This window comes from Balaenoptera musculus, chromosome 12 (assembly GCF_009873245.2).
Source record: "Balaenoptera musculus isolate JJ_BM4_2016_0621 chromosome 12, mBalMus1.pri.v3, whole genome shotgun sequence".
Taxonomy (NCBI): Eukaryota; Metazoa; Chordata; class Mammalia; order Artiodactyla; family Balaenopteridae; genus Balaenoptera; species Balaenoptera musculus.
In genome coordinates this window covers 25,957,994-25,979,750 of record NC_045796.1, presented here as the reverse complement: position 1 = coordinate 25,979,750, position 21,757 = coordinate 25,957,994, and the positions used below count along the sequence as shown (strand labels likewise).

The 21,757-nt window shown below is 39.0% G+C and overlaps 1 protein-coding gene across 5 annotated transcripts in view; it reads right to left on the bottom strand.

Annotated features, from left to right (window-relative positions):
- Positions 1-21,757, bottom strand: part of NHSL1 (NHS like 1) — a 239,398-nt gene that overhangs the window by 21,530 nt on the left and 196,111 nt on the right. For 4 of the 5 annotated variants that reach the window (XM_036871759.1, XM_036871761.1, XM_036871760.1 and 1 more), the window contains 2 exons: positions 12,576-12,703; positions 698-887 (listed from right to left, as the gene is read on the bottom strand). In XM_036871759.1, coding sequence (XP_036727654.1) covers positions 698-887; positions 12,576-12,703 — 318 coding nt within the window. The remainder of the gene's footprint in view (positions 1-697; positions 888-12,575; positions 12,704-21,757) is intronic. The other variant, XM_036871763.1, reaches the window with a different exon arrangement.

Here is a 21,757-nt window from a genome sequence, read left to right as displayed (position 1 = left end):
TTGAACTTTATGTACCTTGTTGTCACCTTAATTATCATAGATGATATTTTCAAATTCAGAAGGAATGGATTTTTATTTGACGGTTATAGAATTCAAATTATGGAGCTCAAGGTATAATTTTACCACCCTATTAAGTTTTAAAAAAATATATTTATAGTTATTATTAATTCCCTTGATATTTTTATTTCAAGTAATTTTTCTCTTTTTCTACTTGAGAAAACAAGAAGGTAAGCAAATCATTCAGAAATATCACAAAAGTGTTATTTCTTCACTTCTAAAAATGAGTTAAAATAGCCCTTTAGAAGGTAAACCTAATTTTTTCTTACCCAAGATCACATTTGGAAGATATTCCAAATATAAGATATTCCAAATATAAGATATTCCAAATATTCCATATAGCCAAAATATTTTTAAAAGGCAAATCAATTAAAAGAAACACATCAGCTGAATGGCTGGACCACTGAGTTCTTTGACATCAACCTCTGGTGACACAGTCTTCTAATCTAAAAGCAATATATATTTGACATGCACACACATATGTATGTTTTAGTATTCCCTTCATTAAACAAAGAGCAGGAAGTCAGACCACAGCTATTTACCTTTGATGTATAAATGACATGCTAAGAGTGTATAACAAACAAAGAGCCATAGTCATTCTCCCAGAACATTTGGAACCTGTCTGCAGAGCAAAGCATACCAGTTATGTTAATAGGAACTACATCAGCCTGGACTGTTTGGGCCTGCTGTCGCATCTTCTCTTCTGGTGTTGGCAAGGGAAGTGGTTTGGTCCAGTTGGTTTGAGTACTAAGGTCAGAGAATTCACTTGAGGTTGGCGTTTTAGGTGTCCTGGTAGAAAGTCTTTCCTCTTCCGACGAAGAGATAGAACACTGCAGGGGAAAAAAGTGAGAGGAAGCCATAGGTGTGTAAATGCTGGCAGAAACATTTAAAAATACATTTCTTTAAAAAAAAAAATTAAACTGATTTGGAGCAAGCCATAAAAAAAAAATTGGTCACATTTAGGAACAGAAGCAACGGTTTGCAAGAGAACCGTTCATCACCTTGGGTATGACCCATAATATATACGATTTGCAGAGGCCTTAGTCTCTAAGCCATGAGGACTGCAAAAGGTTTTGCTGACCCACAAAATTTTTTAAGTTCTTCCTGTTTTTTTCTATATTTACTGTGATCAGAAAGCTTTGGATTTAGTTTAACATTAGAAGCCCAGAGAAACATCACGGGTTTGCCCATCAGTTTCTATTTTTATTAAAATTTCATTTTGCTCAAAGTAATTTCTAGCCTCAATCTCATTTCCTTTAGGCTCTGACCTCAAAGAACAGTTTGAAAATGAGAGAGCTATTGTTGTTCAACTATCTGTGCTCTTCGGAAACCATTTATATGGGAAAAAAAAAAAATCAGTGTGAAATTGTTAAATTATAAGAAGCTGACTGAAGCTCTGCTTGGAGCCTTACCAAAGTCCCATGAAAACATTTCTAGCAGTGTCTGTTTTCATACAGATTAACATGCTAACTGGGGAGCCCTCGTCAACACCTTTCTTCCTGTAACATCTTAAAAAGTGTAAGCAAGAAAGTTGTTTTGGCAAGCATTTTATGATGAACTTCACCATGGCTCCAGGAGCTGGTTCTATGACAAGAAAACACCAAGAACTCAAAAGAAATGTGACGGTCTCAGAAACAGCAGCAATAATAACAACAAAAAAGGGTAATTGACTTTTGTTGGGAAATGGCAGGTTATAATCATAATAAACGCTTAAGGACTGCTCTTCAAGTCAAAAGCATTTAAACTAACTACCACCTAAGGCAGTTAGGACAGGTTTTCCTTAAAAATGAAAAGTCAATAAACCTTCCCAAGGGAATTCCTAGAATACTAGCACCCAGGTCAATACAGCACCCCTCAATCACACAGCCCCCCAAAAGGGTAACTGCTATCCTGACTCCTAACACCCCAGCTTCATTTGCCTGTAATTGAATTTTCTCTAAGGGAAATTATATTGTATTTTCTGTTTCGTGACTTATTTCTTTCACTTAACATTATGTTTGTGAAGATTTTTCTCACTCACTTTACAGTTAAGTGATCTTGAAGCTGTTCCTAAACACTGAAGTTTACTTGGCTGTAAAAAAAAGGGCTATCCTCCCTACCTTCCACATCCCACTAGAGGTATTCGTGAACCTAATGACATGATAGCTGTGGAAAAGGCATTGTGGAAATAAAAATATAAATCATATGAATAGACATCTCGATATTTGAGAATTTATATTATTATATTATATTATTAGTACATAAAACGTATAAAATGATAACCTAGTTTCCTTGCCACCTAAGGAAAATGTGAAATGTTTGTAATTAAACTGACAATATACTCAATTTATAATGAGCATATGTTACTGACATCCTATTATGATACTAAATTGCACCATATCTATTCATATTTGATCCAACACTGGTTAAAATGATCACAACTCCTACAAATCCTTGAAAGGCAATCAAAGGGATTTTTGAATCAGCAGCAGCAGCTAAGCCATACCGATGTAAATCAATTATTTCTATCCTTTTTGCAGTTGTGACACTCGCGTTAGGTTTGATTTATAATACTTATTATCTACCCTTATGTTGCAGATGCACAAACACACACATACACAAATTAAAATTAATTTTGAGAATTTCATGCAGTTTGTGTAAAGGTCACATGTCTGAAGTTGAATCTCAGTTTAGTAAATTAGAAGGTTACTCTGATTTTCTGATATCTATAGATAGAAATAATTTTTCAGGCAACTTTGAAATATAGCACAAATTTTAAAGGCCATAAGAAGCAAATCCTAATCAAAACGGTCTGAAAGAAAGAAAAGTAAAGCTTCAGCTTGATGGAGAATAAATAGCATGGTGACACCCTACCGAGAGGGTTCCCTTTTCCGTGTGACGTCTGCCGAGGGAGGTGAAGAAGCACTGTTCTGTGGTCTGTATTTGGCTCAATGGGGCTCGTCAGCCTTAGTAACCTACCTTTCTTTCAGTTGACTGAGAGTGTCAGAATTGATAACTATCACAATGAAATAGTACTTCAGTTTAGCCTCGTTGCCATGGGATGATGACCAGGGACCACTCCAGTATAACCAGTGACAAAGATCATCTATTTTATAAAGTGCTCCCTTCCTTTGCAAGAAAACTTCCCAGACATGCAGGTCACAGATAAAGTTATATGCAAATGGGACCGTTATACAGTGCCACGATCTATTAAAGAGAAATAAAAAACCAGGAGGGTACAACTTCCAGAATGATCTGACTCCCATCCTTCTCAGTATTTATAAATGCAGCAGGGGAACAGGAAAAACCTCAACCATCTCAATGGCAGAACACATCACAATTACTCCATTAAGATGGATATTGTAATGCTCTGGGTTATTACCTTAGCCTCTTAACTGGTCTCCATGCTCTGACCTTGTTGGCCACCCTCCCCTTCTCCCCACCGCCCCTTTAATAGTCTATTGCTCAACACAGAAGCCAGAGGGATCCTTTTAAAATATGTCAGATCCATATATACACTACCAAACGTAAAATAGATAGCTAGTGGGAAGCACCCGCATAGCACAGGGAGATCAGCTTGGTACTTTGTGACCACCTAGAGGGGTTGGATAGAGAGGGTGGGAGGGAGACGCAAGAAGGAGGGGATATGGGGATATATGTATACGTATAGCTGATTCACTTTGTTACACAGCAGCAACTAACACAACAATGTAAAGCAATTATACTCCAATAAAGATGTTAAAAATAAATAAATAAATAAAATATGTCAGATCGTGCGGCTCCTGTGCATCCTTACTATAACCTACGAGACCCAACATGACCTATGAACTGGCCCATTGCTACCTCTGACCTCATCTTCTACTATTCTATCCCTTATTTATTCTACTCCAGCCTCACCATCCTCCATCCAGTTCCTTGTACAAACCAAGCACTCTCTTGCCTCAGGGCCTTCACACTTGCTCTTCCCTTAGACATCCTCACAGATAGCACCTTCTTATTCTCCAGGTGCTTAGTCAAGAGTCCCCTTCTTGTTGAGGTCTTACCTGTTCACTTACCTAAAATTTCAACTCCTCCCCAATATTTTATATCCCCCTTCTCAGCTTTCTTTTTTCTCTTCAGTACATATCACCAGTATGCATATATTTTAGTTATTCACCTTGTTTGTCTCTCCCATGAGAATGTAAGTTTCAGAAGGCTTTAAATCAGAATTGCATAGAGAGCTATTTCACAATTTTAGCTAAAAAGGGGGTCACCATTTAGTAACTGATTGCTCAATGCCTTGCCCTGGGTTACAGGCTTTATAGGAATTGGTACCTCATTTAATCTTCACAGCATTAGCCTTGTTTTGTAAATAAGGAAATGGAGTAAAGCAACTTCACTTTTGGAAAGTTCACAAGTGGGCAACTGGGATTAGAACCCACATGTGCCCTCAAAGCTTCTGCTGTCAAACAGTGTAAAATAACAACTTGGCAATATCTGCAATAAATTACTAGGTTTTCTACCTAAAATTAAAATCTCCGGACTTCCCTGGTGGCGCAGTGGTTAAGAATCCGCCTGCCAATGCAGGAGCCATGGGTTCGATCCCTGGTCCGGGAAGATCCCACATGCTGAGGAGCAACTAAGCCTGTGCGCCACAACTACTGAAGCCTGCAAGCTCTAGGGCCCACGAGCCACAACTACTGAACCCGTGTGCTGCAACTATTGAAGTCGGCGTGCCTACAGCCCGTGCTCCACAACAAGAGAAGCCACCGCAATGAGAAGCTCGCGCACCGCAAAAAAGAGTAGCCCCCATTCGCCGCAACTAGAGAAAGCCCGTATGCAGCAACGAAGACCCAACGCAGCCAAAAATAAATAAAATAAAAATAAAATCTCCATTTACATCTCTGAATAGAACAAAACCTTTAAAAAAGCTAGAGTAAAGTCAACAGTGTGGTGTAGCGGATGGAACACTACACTCCGGAGTAAAAAACGGTAAGTATCAGCATGCTGGCTCCGTCATTTACCAGCTGCACGTTTTGAGCAACTCAAGCTCCCTGTGTTGAGAACAGAGTTAACTTAAATAGCGTCACCATGCTTCATGTTAAGGGATCCCTCAGTACAGGGTAAATTATTTTTTTAAATATTGAGTTGAAAGTGGTCTTGCTTTCAAAACTTAAATGCAGTTTTAAAAACTGTAAATTGATCAGTAATGTTCATTAACACCCCATATCCTTATCCTGGAAGGAATGGACAGTCACAAATGAAACATAAGAAACCTCGATTTCTTGTGTCAAATTGCTTAATTTACAAAGGGAGATTCACCTGCCATACCAGCAGTTGTTTTGTGAATTTTGGATGCTGTTAAGTCCTGCATTTCAGAGACTACTAGGTCCTGTCTGGAAATCAGACAAGCTCTCACCAGATGGACGGTGGGGCCTGAAACATGGTCTCTTTGGCAGACGGCCAAGTTACCAAAAAATGGGCTTAACTATGAAACACATATGCCCACCCAGGCTTTTTTTTTTTTTTTTAAATCTGCTATGCTTTTAAAAATTAGAAAACCTAATTATAGCCAGAGTTAAGGTTAGCATTCATTTAGCAATTATTACATAAAAATAGATATAGAACAGATGAAACTATATAGAGCACCATTTAAGAGGAAACCCACATACCTTCCGGTCCTTTTTATAGGACACTTACTTAGTCCATGGTGTTTTTCTCTCCAGAATTAAATCTTTCTTGGGTCAACTCTTGCTTTTTAAAGATTCTAGATAGTTTTATAAGGCGCCAAAATGTTTGGAGTCTTTTTTGGCTATATACTTCTTCCACCATCAATACACTTAGACACAAAAGATCCTGACTTCATTCTCTTCTCTCCATATTCCTCCCCCCGGCCTCCTGGGCCCTGGACCCAACAACAAAAACCAAGGGTAGTGGTTTGGGGGGATCCACACAGAAGCACAGTTCATGGCCCATCCAGCAGCTCCACGATGGCCAGGAGGTGGTTTCCACATTCACATTATTAAATAATTTCAATTGTTCCTTCTCTCCTACTCAGTATATTACCACAAACCTAGCCTCTTTATCATGGGCTCTAAACTTTCTTACCATGTACTGAATTAAAATATTTTGGATTTAAACGATCACATATTAAGTGAACCTAAATGTTCAAAGTGATAATGTAATTTCTTACTTTTAACGACCTTTTATTATAATAAATCATATATACAAAGTATGTAACATAACATGAATTTTTAAGACCCTACTACCCAACTCATGACTTAAAATAGTACCAAAAATTGCATCCACCCCATACTTTTCCCTGCTTCCCCCAAGGTAACCATTCTCCTGAATTCTGTTATTTATCATTCCTTAAATTTTTGTTATGTGTGTGCATAAATATGTCTAAATTACATATTTAGACTTGCTTGACTTTATAAAAATGGTACCAGTCTCTTTGTAGTGTTATTTGCCTACCATTATGTTTTGAAGACATATCCATGTTGTTGTGTGAGCTATAGTTAATCCATTTCACTGAAGCCTACATCCCATTCTAATACATTTATTTATCCACTCTTTTACTGATGGCTGATGGGTTGAAAAAGATGTTCTTCCTATTATCTCAACAATTCAAAACTCCCCTAACAGAGTAGTTAGCAGGAAAGAGCTGTAGCTAAGGCTCAATTCCGCATACACTCATTGTTTGAGGGAAAACAGGGGCTGTGGAGTCACAGATTTGGGTTTTAATCCTAGTTCACTTTTGGGGGTGAAGGGTGTGTTCACTATCTTGATTGTGGTGATGGTCTCCTGTATGTATAAATATGTCAAAACTTATTAAATTGTATACTTTAAAGATGTGTAGTTTATTTTATGTAAATTATACCACATAATGCTCTTTTTAAAAAGAGAGAGAGAACTCTGTTTCAGGGTTTAAAAGCTATGTGATCTTGGGCTTCCCTGGTGGCGCAGTGGTTGAGAATCTGCCTGCCAATGCAGGGCACATGGGTTCGAGCCCTGGTCTGGGAAGATCCCACATGCCGCGGAGCAACTAGGCCCGTGAACCACAACTACTGAGCCTGCGCGTCTGGAGCTTGTGCTCCGCAACAAGAGAGGCCGCGACAGTGAGAGGCCTGCGCACCGCGATGAAGAGTGGCCCCCGCTTGCCGCAACTAGAGAAAGCCCTTGAACAGAAAGAAGACCCAACACAGCCATAAATAAATAAATAAATAAATAAATAAATAAATAAATAAATAATTTTAAAAAATAAAAAAAATAAAAAAATAAAACACAGAAAATCTTTAAAAAAAAAAAAAAAAAAAAGCTATGTGATCTTAAGCAAGTGGTGGAATCCCTCCAAGAGGCATTTGTGACATGTGCACAATGCAAGCTACCTTGCATGGTTGCAGTAAGTATTAAGTAGACTCACAGACAGCACCGAGCCCAGCCTCTGAGCTTTTCTTTGTGCCAGCTGCTTGGTTCCATACTGGGAATATAGAGATCAACACAATGAGAAGGCTGTGTGTCCGTCCCCCCGTCCTGCCCCAGTCTAGAATGGAGGGCAGATATGAATACAGTCCATTCCAATTTAATGGGATGTGTGTAGCAAGAGAAACCGGAACAAGTTATGAGAGACACCCTCACTGTTTGAATGCGTAAAGGCCTGGAAATGACAGACCCCAATCTTCCCACCCTGCCTGCAAAGGTACAGAGTAACAAGTGCCACAAACTGCAGAGCAGTGAACACAAGGAGCCAGCAAAGACTCCTCTGTGCTCCCACTGTGTCCTGAAATTACTCACCCAGAGAGACCCAGTAAGAAATGACTGTATCTAGAATCATCATAAATGTTTTCTAGATGGTAAGTTACCCTAGGCTAGGGGCCCTGTCTGGATACTGAGACCAAGCAGGACTTAAATGGTTTTTGAAAACAACAGCATGAATGAATGAATATCAGACAAGTCAAATATAGAAGGAAAAATGACAATGGCAGGCATAATGTGAAGGCATTGGGTAATTTAGTAATCTTGCCCTTTTATTTCACCAATATGGTGCAATGAAAAGAAATGAAATATAAGGTGAGAAGCCCTGGGTCATGTCCTCTCTGACTCATTCTGGCTATGTGATCTTCTTGGGAAAGTAATTTCATATCTTTGAGTCTCAGTTTCCAGATGGTTAAAATGATAGTAATAATTATTAAAGTACCTATTTCATGGGAGTTCTTGTGAAAATGAGATATAGTTTTGAAAAAGTTCTAAAGTATTTTACTATCATTATAAAGTTAGTACCAGTATAACCACTGGTAGTTCTACACGTAGATAACCTGTGAAGACACAATTAGAAATTTTTTAGTAATTGCTGAAACCTCTCAAATTCATTGCCTTAGGTAGGAAATTCTATGTGGGTGGAATAAAAGACTCAGAGTGACTGAAAGAGTGGCCAATTTTCATAAAACCAGACAGTTTATAAGACACTTGTCATCATCATTTGAGCATATACTGTGCACCAGGCACCACGCTTAAGGATCTTACAAACATTAATTCACTTCAACCTCACAATCATCCTCAAGGTGGGTGAGGTAATCATGCAATTTATTATCAAAACCAGAACACCTCTGAGAGTGAAAGGGGTGCTTTTAATAATCACACAGAACAGCAGCTGTAAACCAGACTGTCCTGAGCAAAACCAGAACATGTCGTTTGTGACTCTTCACAGTTGAGGAAACTGAAGCTCACAGAGGGAAGCAATTTGCCAAGGCCACCAGCTTCGACAGGTGGAAAAGCTGCCCCAGACCGGTGTTCTGAAGCATCACCTTATACAAGCCTCCTCCATGTGCAGTCACAGAGTAAGGCTACTGTCCTTCTGTCGTCTTCTAAGTCCTCCTTCAATTTAGATATCTCTTATCAGTGAAGACTAAAACAGAACCTGAGATTCCAGTTCAAAGAAAAACAGAAACTAGAAAATTTCTGTTTCTATCAATACCATTAAAGCCAACGATTTATTGCCACAATCCCAGTCTAATTTATCTGTTTGAGGGGGAATTCTACGCAAGAGATTGAATAATGACTGACATTCTTTCTGCTGAGACAATGGGGCCTCTATGAATGTTTCCTTGATTCAGTGAAGATATTCATCAAACATAACCTCCAACAATGGCAGTTGGAGAAATGCCTTCTCAAGGAAGTGTTCTGTCATCTATAACTGAATTTTCTTCAAATACCTGAATAACCTCTTTGGTAGTACCTGGTACACACTGAAAACTAAAAGAACAAAAAAATGTCAAGGCTAAGACAATACTAAAGCAATGCCTTACTCTTTGATTTCACAGTTGAATAAAAAGGTATTTTGTGAGATTTCTGAATCTCTTTGCAGACAGCATTTTTCGTGCAGCATGTTTACTATTTAATGATATACATAACATATATAGTTGGAAATATTTCAAGCAATTTCTTTTCTTGCTACACTACATCACTACTTTGAAAGATATATGTGGATATCATTAGCAAAATACCTTTCACCACACCATAAACACAAGTCCTACTTGGGAAATGTTTTGCATTAGGATAATTATTCTGGAATGATTAGCCAGAATAAACAACCAGAACAGACGTCCCCTAAGTTTTCTGTTCTAATTTATGTCCTTAACTTTTGCCCTATTAGCAACTCTCATTTTAGGAGAGTGCTTCTATCCTAAGCACATAATAGATGCTTAATTATTTCTTGAATGCAAGTTAGATGCTTTTTCATCCTAATTTTGCTGTCAGACCATTTGTCCCCTAAGCATTTGTTAACTTATCTGTCCCTTCTTCTCTATAGTTCACTGCTCTCCTCACCATAGCCCCACCTCCACTGCCCACTTGGAAATACAAAGTGAAGGGTTTCCCCAGTAGAATTTTCCCTCTAAGTTGACTTCTATATACTCCATGTTTAAAATGATCCCAACTGTTAGAGTGACATTTAAGGACATGATTGCAGTTAGGGGTCTTGGTCTTAACGTGGAGACCATAAACTGCTAGCTTGGAGCCCCTCGTACAGTTAATGGATTCCCACCTGATCTCAAATGCCAACTTCATCATATACTAAATCCCTAAAGATTTAGGTCTACTCCTGGACTTTATAGTCTGTTTTTAATATTCTGTCCTGCTGGTCTGTATATTCAGGTGCCACACTGGAGTGATTCTTGACTCTTTATGTTTTAATACCTGGTCAGGCCGGTTCTCCTTCCCCCACTGCTCTTCTGTTTTACAGCTTTCCCAGGTAGGAACCTTGGACTCAGTTTCTCCAGTCCTCGCCCTCCTCCTCCCATCCCCTAAAATAACTCCAAACTAAAATGGAACAAAACTACTCAACTTTTTACAGTAAGTCCCCTACATATGAATCTTCAAGTTGCGAACTTTCAAAGATGCGAACCGTGTTCACATGTCCAATCACTTAAGTCAGTTCACATGTCTGGCGTACATTGTCACATGCGTGCATCCTCTACAAGTGCTTATGCTTTTGTGTACTTTACTGTACAGTACTGTATAGAGTACAGTAGTACAGTATCTTTATTTCAAGCCCAGGATGTCCGGAAGCAAGTGTAAAAGCAGCGGTGATGTAGCTGGTACCATACCGTACTTTTCAAGGTACTATACTGTAAGATTAAAAATGTTTTCTTTATTTTTTGTGTTTGTTTTATACGTATTGTGTGAAAAGTACTGTAAACCTATTACAGTACAGTACTATATAGCCGATTGTGTTAGTTGGGTACCCAGGCTAACTTTGCTGGACTTACGAACACACTGGACTTACGAACATGCTCTCGGAACAGAACTCGTTAATATGTAGGGGACTTACTGTATTGGTATTGTGTTAATTTTTAAAATTAACTTGGGAAGAATTACAGCTCCGATCTCAGAGAACAATTTTCCACTCACCACTTTCTAGATAAAGAAATTAATGCCTTGAAGGCCCAAGTGATACATCCAAAGAAATGCAGCAAGTGGCAGAGCTAAGACTCGAAATTTGTCTCCTTAACTCCTGGAATAACACCATCTCTTAACTTTAGCTTTTAACTTCCCCCTTCCTCACCATTCACAGCCACTCTTTGGATCTCTAGGTCCTTAGGACATCTTGCCTGTTGCAGTAGCCTATAAATATTCTTCTTACACACCTCACCCTCTCCCAACCCCTTCCCCATTTCGTGACTGCCCAAGTCTGAAGAATTTCTCTTTCGAATGTCACTATATGACAAACACTTATTGCATCATGTTAATATATGTAAAACTTTTCCTTCTGGTGAGTGCTCCCTACCTGAGAGGCTCTAAGTTTCTTGAGGCAAGGACAGCTATCTTATTAACCTTTGCATTTTGCAGTAGCAGGTAAGTGCTATATACATTAAGAAACATTTATTCACTGGCTGCTGTTTCTTCCTGGAATGTCCTTCTCCAAGACTTCTGCATGGCTCACTCTTAATCCCAATCACCTCTTTGCTCCGGAAGGCCTACCCCTTTAATTTAAAATTGCAACCTCTTGTTCTGTTTTATTTTACTCTAGAGCACACGTCACTAGTACAGCATCATTGCTTATTTATTCTCGGTGTCTAACCATCAAATCAAAGCACCATCAAGGACGAGGATTTCTTTTGTTTGCTTCATTGTTACATCACCAGCACCTAGAAGAGTCCCTGGCACACAGAAGATGCTTAATAACTACTTTTTAAAAAATGAATTATAATTCTGTGTTTAAAGTGCTGAGGTGATGGATGTGTTAATCAACCCAATTGTGATGGTCGTCTCACAAAGCACACGTATGTCAGATCATCACACTTTAAATATATATAAATGTATTTGTCAATTCTATTTCAATAAAGCTGAAAAAACTTAATCTAAACAAAACAAAATCCTCACCATGTGCTTCATCTTCTGATTTTAATTTTCCTTACACCAACAAGAGAAAAGTACGTTTTTAAAATTATAGGCTAGATCAATTTTGAAATAGCTGCTTTTCCTTTTATAATAAAAGACCTTCTTTGTATAGATCTTCCTCAACTTATGATGGGGTTTTGTCAGATAAGCCCACCGTTAAGTTGAAAACAAACGTCAAAATCTATATAATTCACTAACCTACCGAACATTGCAGCTTAGCCCAGCCTACCTTAAACATGCCCAGAACACTTAACATTAGCCTACAGTTAGGGCAAATCATCTAATACAAAGCTTATTTTATAATAAAGTGTTTAATATCTCATGTAGTTTATTGAATACTGTACTGAAATCAATACACTGATTATGTCCCTTTAATGAATTCCTTGGGTCCTGAACTTACCTTTTTTGGACTAATTTTAGACTTACAGAAAAGTTGCAAAGATAGTATGGAGAATTCCTTGTGTACCCGCCACCCAGTTTTCCCTAATATTGACATATTACATAATCATGGTACATTTGCCAAAACTAAGAAATTAATGTGGGATAATACTATTAACTAAAAAACAGACTTATTCTGATTTTACCAGTTTTTCCAACTTATGTCCTTTTTCTCTTCTGGGATCCAGTCCAGGATCCTCTGTTGCATTTAGAAGCCTTACCTTTGGATCTGGTTCTTCATCCTCATCTTGATAATCATCGCAGAATGGACTGGAGTTGGCTGCAAAGGTGGGTCCCTGGGAGTAGTACTGAGAACTCCGGTAGCCATCCCGCCGCAGCTTATCACATTCTGCAGGGGTACAGGCCGGGGAGGGGAGAAAGGGCTTTAAGAACCAGGATTAGTTTAATCCTCCTTACTTACCTTTCCTAGTAATATTTCTCTACGTATAACACAATTTCAAAATAATGACAATATTAATAATAAAAACGATGATAAAAAGAACTAAGAATTAGTAAAGCAGCTGCCACACTCTACATGCCACATTAATACACTTCAAAGGGATTACCTTTACACCTCACAACAACCCTCTGAGTCAACTTTAGGGTAATTAAATCACTTGTTGTGTAACGTTATGCAAGTAAGCAGTGGACTCAGAATTTGAACCCAAGGTCTTACTTACCATAATTTTTTTTCAGTTTTATTGAAGTATACTTGATTTACAATGTTGTGTTAATTTCTGCTATACAGCAAAGTGACTCAGTTATACATATATATATATCCTTTTTCTTATTCTTTTCCATTATGGTTTATCACCAGATACTGACTATAGTTCCCTGTGCTATACAGTGGGACCTGGTTGTTTATCCATCCTATATATGATAGTTTGCATCTACTAATCTCAAATTCCAATCCTTCCCTCCCCCACTCCCCTCCCCCTTGGCAACCACAAGTCTGTTCTCTATGTCTGTGAGTCTGTTTCTGTTTCATAGATATGTTCATTTGTGTCGTATTTTAGATTCCACATATAAGTGATATGTGATGTTTGTCTTTCTCTGACTGACTTACTTCACTTAGTATGATAATCTCTAGGTCCATCCATGTTGCTGCAAATGGCATTATTTCATTCTTTTTTATGGCTGAGTAATATTCCATTGTATATATGTACCACATCTTCTTTAACCATTCATCTGTTGATGGACATTTAGGTTGCTTCCATGTCTTGGTTATTGTAAATAATGCTGCTATCAATATAGGGGTGCATGTATCCTTTAGAATTAGAGTTTTGTCTGGGTATGTGCTCAGGAGCGGGATTGCTGGATCATAGAGCAACCCTATTTTCAGTTCTTTGAGGAACCTCCATACTGGTTTCCATACTTAACTATAATTTTTGACATGATACAATTGATTAAGTAATTCCACATCAGAAAACACAAGCAATTCTCATGCTAGGCTTGTTTTCTAGACTGATTAGCTGGAAGTGACAAGAGAAATCATGGATTATAATGCTCTCATTTTGTGTTTACTTCTCAATTTAACTTTGATGCTAAACAGCCTATAATCACTGTGCAGAATTTAGTTAGTACAAGCTGGCTGGCAGTCTGAGATGTCTTCCGGTCCACAGAGGAATGCCTGGCACCACTGAGTGGAAGGCAAGTAGCAGCCCTGGATCACAGGGGGACCAGGGCCACTGGCTGCTCAGAGATTAGAGATTCTCTTCAAAGAGCAACAAACCATTGCACTGATAACTCCCATGGGTGGAGGTGAGCACAGAAAGAAGAGTTCTAATGGCTTTTCAAAGCCCCAGGAGCTCTCCTATTACCCAGATACCTCAGAGGAGCATTTGCCTTGCAAAAGGATTCCCCACAGGGTTCCTTTAAATATCCAGCTTGGTAAAGGAAGGTGACATGTGTTTGGTTTTGGACAAGTTTCCTCTTTGCACAGCTTTACAAAACCAGGCACCTAATGGCACAGAACTAAAGTAGGGCATCTTCAGAGTTCCCTTCTAACACTAGGAGCTAAGCTTCTTCTTCAAAGAGAAGATGAATAGTTGCTTTAGTGGAGGGATAAAAATTCTGCAACTGGAGAATAAAAAATTCCTCACTCTCCTGTGCTATCTACCTCACAGTGGGAGTGGAGAACCAAACCAAAACTATAAATCAGATTTTTTAAAAGTCCCAAGGAAATAGTCATGAGGCTCTTTTAGAATGCCAACTAACTAAAAAATGTACTGATAATCATAAGAGAGCTAAACCCTACTACTTCAGTTACTTATGGGCTGAACAATGTGTGGGCTGGCAACCACTGTTAATACTGGGTAAAAGAGAAAATTAAAAAAAAAATTTCAGAAACTTCCAGAACTCATTTTTAAAAATGAGGATTTACTAACACTAACTCTTTTCAGTGAGAAATACTTTCACATTTTCTCCAATATCTGACAATCTCTCTGCAAAAGTAGATAGTACAACCAGACTCTATGCTCTCATTCTACAGCGACGTTACGTGAAGCATGATGACTAGTTTTCAAATGGTGTTCTGTGCAGAGTTCTGGGATTCTGTAAATATTTGATTTTATTTTTTAATCTTAAAGCTAAGATAAAAAATAACAGCTCCATAGTTCTACATGTCATTAACTTGTATTGCTAAATTAACTTTTCTGTAGTCCTATAAAACTGAAGTCGCCTAAGGATTCAGGGTGAACCTTGTAAAACAAACCAATAAAACCTATTACCACTGGCAGCTACTTATCACGTAATTCAGTGCTTTCAAATAGTTGCCAAACAAAACAAAATACAAAGTGAAGGCCAAGGCCCTTTTAAGCTAAGTCCTTTTCTTGTTCAAAATAATCCTTTCTCCCCTCATCCATTGACCTTATGATAAGTACAAGTCTCAAATTATAGAAGTTTATAATATTAAAAAATCTGTTTCATGTACCAGATGCCATGTAAGAATGTGTTTGAAAAAGATTCCTCTGCAAGGGACTGCTAGGCTAGATCATCTCTAAAGGTGATATTAGTTCTGATATTCTTGGCAATAATATTAAAAATAAGCAAAGTGCTATCATCAAAAAGACAAGAAATAACAAGTGTTGGCAAGGATGTGGAGAAAAAGGAACCCCTGTGCACTGTTGGTGGGAATGTAAACTGGTGCAGCCACTATGGAAAACAGTATGGAGGTTCCTCAGAAAATTGAAAATAGAACTATCATACGATCCAGCAATTCCACTTCTAGGTATTCACCTGAAGAAAACAAAAACACTAATTCAAGAAGTTATATGTACTCCAATATTCACACAAACATACAGAGGACTATTACTCAGCCATAAAAAAGAATGAAATCTTGCCATTTGCAACAGCATGGATGGACCTAGAGGGTATTATGCTAAGTGAAATAAGTCAGACAGAGAAAGACAAATACTGTATGATTTCACTTATATGTGGGATCTAAAAAACAAAACAAACAAACCAGAAACAGACTTATAGATACAGGGAGCAAGTGGATGGTTGCCAGAGGGGAGGGAGGTGGGGTTGGGCACCACCCAATAGGTGAAGGGGATTAAGATGTACAAACTTCCAGTTATAAAATAAATAAGTCACAGGGATGTAATATACAGTATAAGGAATATAGTCAACAATACTGTAATAATTTTGTATGGTGACTTATTAGGATTGTTTTGTAATGTATTTAAATATTGAATCAGTTTGTTGTACACCTGAAACTATATTGTACAACAGTTACACTTCAATTAAAATTTTTTAATTAAAAAGAAATTTAAAGTAGCCTAATAACTTGATACCTGTTGAATCTTAAAAGACCAAAATATTACAAAATTATTATCCGTAAGTTAAAAGCATGAAAGGCTGACAATTATTAGTATTTCCAATGTGTGTCACCTTTTAAGCCTAGTTTAAAAGATAATGCCTTTTTTTCCCCCAAGATTAAGTTTATGTCACAAAAATATTTAAATAGTAGTATAACAGACAGTAGCATATCAAATGAACATGATGCTGGTCTACGATTAAATTAGGCCATATAGGGACTTCCCTGGTGGTGCATTGGTTAAGAATCCGCCTGCCAATGCAGGGGACACAGGTTCGATCCCTGGTCCAGGAAGATCCCACGTGCCACGGAGCAACTAAATCCGTGCGCCACAACTACTGAGCCTGTGCTCTACTGAGCCCGCACGCCTACAGCCCGTGCTGCACAACAAGAGAAGCCACCGCAATGAGAAGCCTGCGTACTGCAATGAAGAGTAGCCCCCGCTCCCCTCAACTAGAGAAAGCCTGTGCACAACAACAAAGACCCAACGCAGCCAAAAAAAAAAAAAAAAAAAAAAATCAGTCCATATAAATTTATGGCAGATGACCAATTTTTTATACCCTTATCAGATTTCTGCAATCTAGTAAACTCATCAAATTCCATTGCCATTTATCTTATTCCAACTCTACGGGAAATCTAGGAAAATTTCTTCCTGTCAAGTTGCAATGGCTCTCAGTTTCTAAACCATGGCTTTGTTCATTAAAAACTCAGTTTATTGTCTGTGGAGTGAGATGTAAGTGAGTACTAGCCATTATGAATAAACAAAGACTTTTCAAACACTGAACTGATGGTAAGAGCAAGGCAAAGCATAATTTAAAGCCAGGTAATGCCAGTAACCACAGGAGGGAAACACGATACTAAATGTAATAGAAGCTCTGTCTTTAACACATACGTCTCTTGCAACAGAAATTAAGAGTAAAACCATGCTATTGTTCTCACAGTACTACTTGGATAAAGGTGTCACTGTTTATTGTGTCCTCTGGTTTCCCAGCCACAAATTTCTTCCTCCTTCCTTTCATGTCAAACTATGTTCTTTAGCGCAAGAACAATGGACGAATACCTTGGTAGACCAAAGTTTTTAATATAGAAGCAAAAAATACTGTCATAGGATTAGATGGTTACCTAAACATCTTGTGAATTTAATACTGTTCTGTCCTCCAAACCTTCACATATTAAACTATTCTTTAGACTTTCTGTTTTAATATTTTAGATATGCTGAGTCTGCTGCAAGAAGATTTAGAGTTATCTTCAAAATCACTTTCTCTACTGGAAATCCTTGATGAATTTCCACTCTCTCTGTTTTGCTCCTCAATGTATTGAATTAGTGACAATGAGCTGGAATATACAGCAGTCACAGACAGTTCCAAAATCCCAGTGGCTTAATACAACAAGAAGATTCTTTCCTGCATGTTCCCTGGTCCAGGCAGAGCTACTGGGGGCTCTGCTCACCAGTCACGCAGGGACCAGGCCGAGGGAAGGTCCTTCTCAGCTTGTGCTTGGACCGTCACTCAGCAGTGCTGGGAGAATGTGCGTGTCACACTGGCTCTGGGAACTTCTGCCAGAAATAACCAGAGTTTACTTCCACTCCTATTTCTTTGGACACAACAAGCCACACACACAGCCATACCTAACTTCAGAGGGGACAAGGAAAGGCAACCCTACCTCATAAGCAAGGGGGAAAATGAGACCATCCCACACCAGCTCTAATGACTCCTCCAAAAAGAGGGACAACACTGAATCTATGATTTTCCAGATTCTTGTCACCCATTCTCCCAACACTTACTAAGTATCTATTTCCAATCCTTCTTGAATGAGATCGAGAGGCTTTCGATGTGGAATTTGCGATGAAAAGCTACCCTGCTGTGTTTCAGTAACAGGACGTTAACCTCTGGGAGGGACTCTATGGAGAAGCCGCTGAGTGTCTGGAATCCAGACAAACAAGGCGCCGCTCGCCACCTGTGAGACCTGGGGGACAGCATTTTAACCTCCTGGAAACTCAGATCCCACCTCCAGCGCTGGCACATTACTTCTTCTGGGAAGCTGTCATCAGAATCAGTCAACAAATATTTCCAAGTACTTTGCTCTTTAAGGTGAGAGACTAGGTCAGGGTGTGTCAGGACTCCGCACAGAACCCTCCACCTGGCCGGTGCTCAAAAAACAGTCACTGCTGTCAGCATTTACCACATAAACCACAACTACCTCAAACTCTCCCACTTTTAAAAGCCAGTAAGCAATTCCATAACAAGACCTGCTTGGCTACACAGTTGTCTTTTTCTTTTTTAAATAAATTTATTTATTTAATTTATTTATTTTTGGCTGTGTTGGGTCTTTGTTGCTGCATGCGGGCTTTCTCTAGTTGCGGCGAGCGGGGGCTACTCTTCGTTGTGGTGTGTGGCTTCTCATTGCAGTGGCTTCTCTTGTTGCGGAGCACGGGCTCTAGGCGCGTGGGCTTCAGTAGTTGTGGCACGTGGGCTCAGTAGTTGTGGTTTGCGGGCTCCAGAGCGCAGGCTCAGTAGTTGTGGCGCACGGGCCCAGTTGCTCCGCGGCATGTGGGATCTTCCCGGACCAGGGCTCGAACCCATGTCCCCTGCATTGGCAGGCGGATTCTTAACCACTGTACCACCAGGGAAGCCCTACACAGTTCTTTAAGATTCTACAGTTTGACCAAGCTGTTGGCTACATCTTTACCAAAACATCATGAGGTTGTATTGCTTTTCCTAAGTGAGTATGACACTCATATGGGGATTCTCTTACTGTCAATGGCCTGAACATTTATTTCTAACTCCTCTCAATCCAAGAAAGAGCACAAATATTTGAATTAATCTAACTACAAAATTTACAAACCTAATCAGTTTCATGTAACACAAAGCCTTATACTTAGGGGCATTTTTACACTGAAAGAGTATCAGCCAGGTGCTTGGTAAATGTATTTGATATATTGTAACTACCAAAGCAAGGAGAGAAAAGGATCAAGGTTCTTTGATCTGAAAGTATGTGTGCTGGGTTGAACTGTGTCCCTAGAAAAGATATGCTGAAGTCCTAACCCCTGGTGCCTATGAATGTGACTTCACTTGGAAATAGTCTTTCCAGATGTAAGCATGTTAAAATGAGATCATTGGAGTGGGCCCTAATCCAATATGACTGATATGTTTATGAGAAGGGGAAAAAGAGACACCAGGACCATTCGGAGACACACTGACACAGAGGGAAGACAGCCTTGTGAAGACAGAGGCAGAGACTGGAGTTATGCTGCCATAAGTCAAAGAGCATGTGGGATCACCAGAAACTGGAAGAGGGCAAGGAGGGATTCTCCACTAGAGGTTGAAGGGAGTATGGCCCTGCCAACACCTTGATTTTGGACTTATAGCCTCCAGAACTGTAAGACAATAAAGTTCTACTGCTTTTGTTTTTGTTTTTAGTTCTACTGTTTTAAGCCACCCAGTTTGTGGTACTTTGTCATCGCAGCCCTAGGAAGTTAACCCAGTGTGGAACCAGGAGATGCTAAGATGTGAAAGACATTCATAAGGATCTTCAAAGAAATGGGGCAGGGGTGCCTTTGGCAGAAATCTTAGAGCATCATGGAAAAGAAACTGTGACAGGAATCGGGCATCTGGAGATACCCGTTTGGCTACTGAAGAGCTGTGCAACTCTGGGCAAGAAACATCTGTCAGCTTCAGGACCAATCTCTAAGGTCCCAAGAAAAGTTACCCTTTGTAGTAGGAAAAGGCGAGATGTAAAAACAACTCTCAGCAGACATACTAACTACTGCGTATTAATAATATTGACTTTGATTGAGGGCTGCCTATGAACAAGCCACTGCTCTAAGCACTTTACATACAGTAAATCATTTACTCTGCACAATGAGCCTAAGAGATGGGGATAATAATTATCCACATTTTATGTAAGAAAACCTTGAGACACAAAAAGAAACTTGCTCCAATTGGTGGAGCCAACATTAGAATCCAGGTATTCTGGCCCCAAAGCTGGTGCTCTTTCCTGAGAGTATCAACTTGCTTATGACGAGAAACTACCCTCCTTCATATCTCTCTGTACCACACTCAATTATGTATAAAATAACATTAGCCTTTATCTAGCAAATCAGTACATTCACTTTTGGGTTTTAGTTTCCTTAAACTCTTTCCAAGAAAGAAAAGATGTTAAACTAGTTTTATTATAGTTTTTCCCCTATACTTACATTTCCATAACAACAAGAACAAAAATATGAGTACAAAATGAAATAAGTAAATGTTCATCTAAAAGAATGTTGGTATTTAAGGTCTACTAAAATTAAGATTAGAGATGGACTCTTAACTTTTCCTCAAAGGGAAAGCAGGTCTGTAGGTGAAAACACTGCATATCTCAAATGGGTAATGAAAATATTAGCAGACTCAGAATTTTAAGATGAAAAAGAAAATCTTTTGATCCCTTCTGGAAGTTATTTTATAAATTCTTCAATTTATATTAATTATACATATTAATATATAACGTATATTACCATCATCAGTTCCCAAACCCTCTTATAGATGATGGCATCCAGGGTCTACTGGCCGGCAGTGGCAGCCGCCATGCTTACAGGGAACCCAAGTCACTGTGCTACTTCAAGACAGCTCAATCAAAATCCTTTGAGGTTTACTTCAAATCCCCTTTTCCACAAAGCCTTGCCTAGTTACCACAACGTTCCATGCTAGCCTGAACTCTTCAATATTATAAACCATATCACACACTTCCTTAGATCCTCTGCTGTGCCAGGTTCAATTGGTGTCTTTAACGAAAGAATAGCAAAGAAAAGGAGTAAGGAGGTAGAGTAGCAATTACTGCCAAAAAGGCAGGATCGAAGTTGGAAGAAGTCATTAGCCCCTGAGACAATTCTCTTTTCTCGGTTCCTCATGTATACTCCAGAGGAAAGCATCCCCGTCCCACAATTATCTGTTAAGTCATAAATGTTTATGAATCATCTACTACCTGCCAAGTGCTGTTATAGGCACAGGAGATTCCACAGTGAACAGAACAAACAAAAATTCTTGTCTTCATAGAGCTTATGCTCTAAGAGGTCACAGACAACAAACAGTAAAAAGAATCAACTACATAATACATAAGAAGGTCCTAAGTGCTAAGAGAAAAATAAAGCAGGGAAGGGCATAGGGAGTGGTATTGAAGCAGGGCTACCTGAGTGGTGACATCTGAGTGAAGAAAGTGGGTTCCATCACCCTGAGAAAGAGCTGGAGGAAAGAGTGATCTGGGCTGGGTGAAGAGGAAGGACAATAGGAGATGGTTAGACAGGTAAAGGGAGAGCAGGTTACATAGGGCCTTGGAGGTTCCTGTAAGGACTCTGGCTGTCACCACGAGGCCAGAGGGTAGCCTCTGGAGACTGCCAACAGAGAAGTGACATGATCTCACCTGTATTTACCACCTTCCTCCAGATGCTATGACTCAGCTAACAGTACTCAAATACATGAATTCCAACTAAACCACAATAAGAGTCTGAAAGTTACCTGTATGAGGAAAAGTAAATCACCTAGTGATGCTAGTAAAAGCACACTGGCATTTTTACCATTGATTTGTATAATTTGTCATAATTAATTTTTT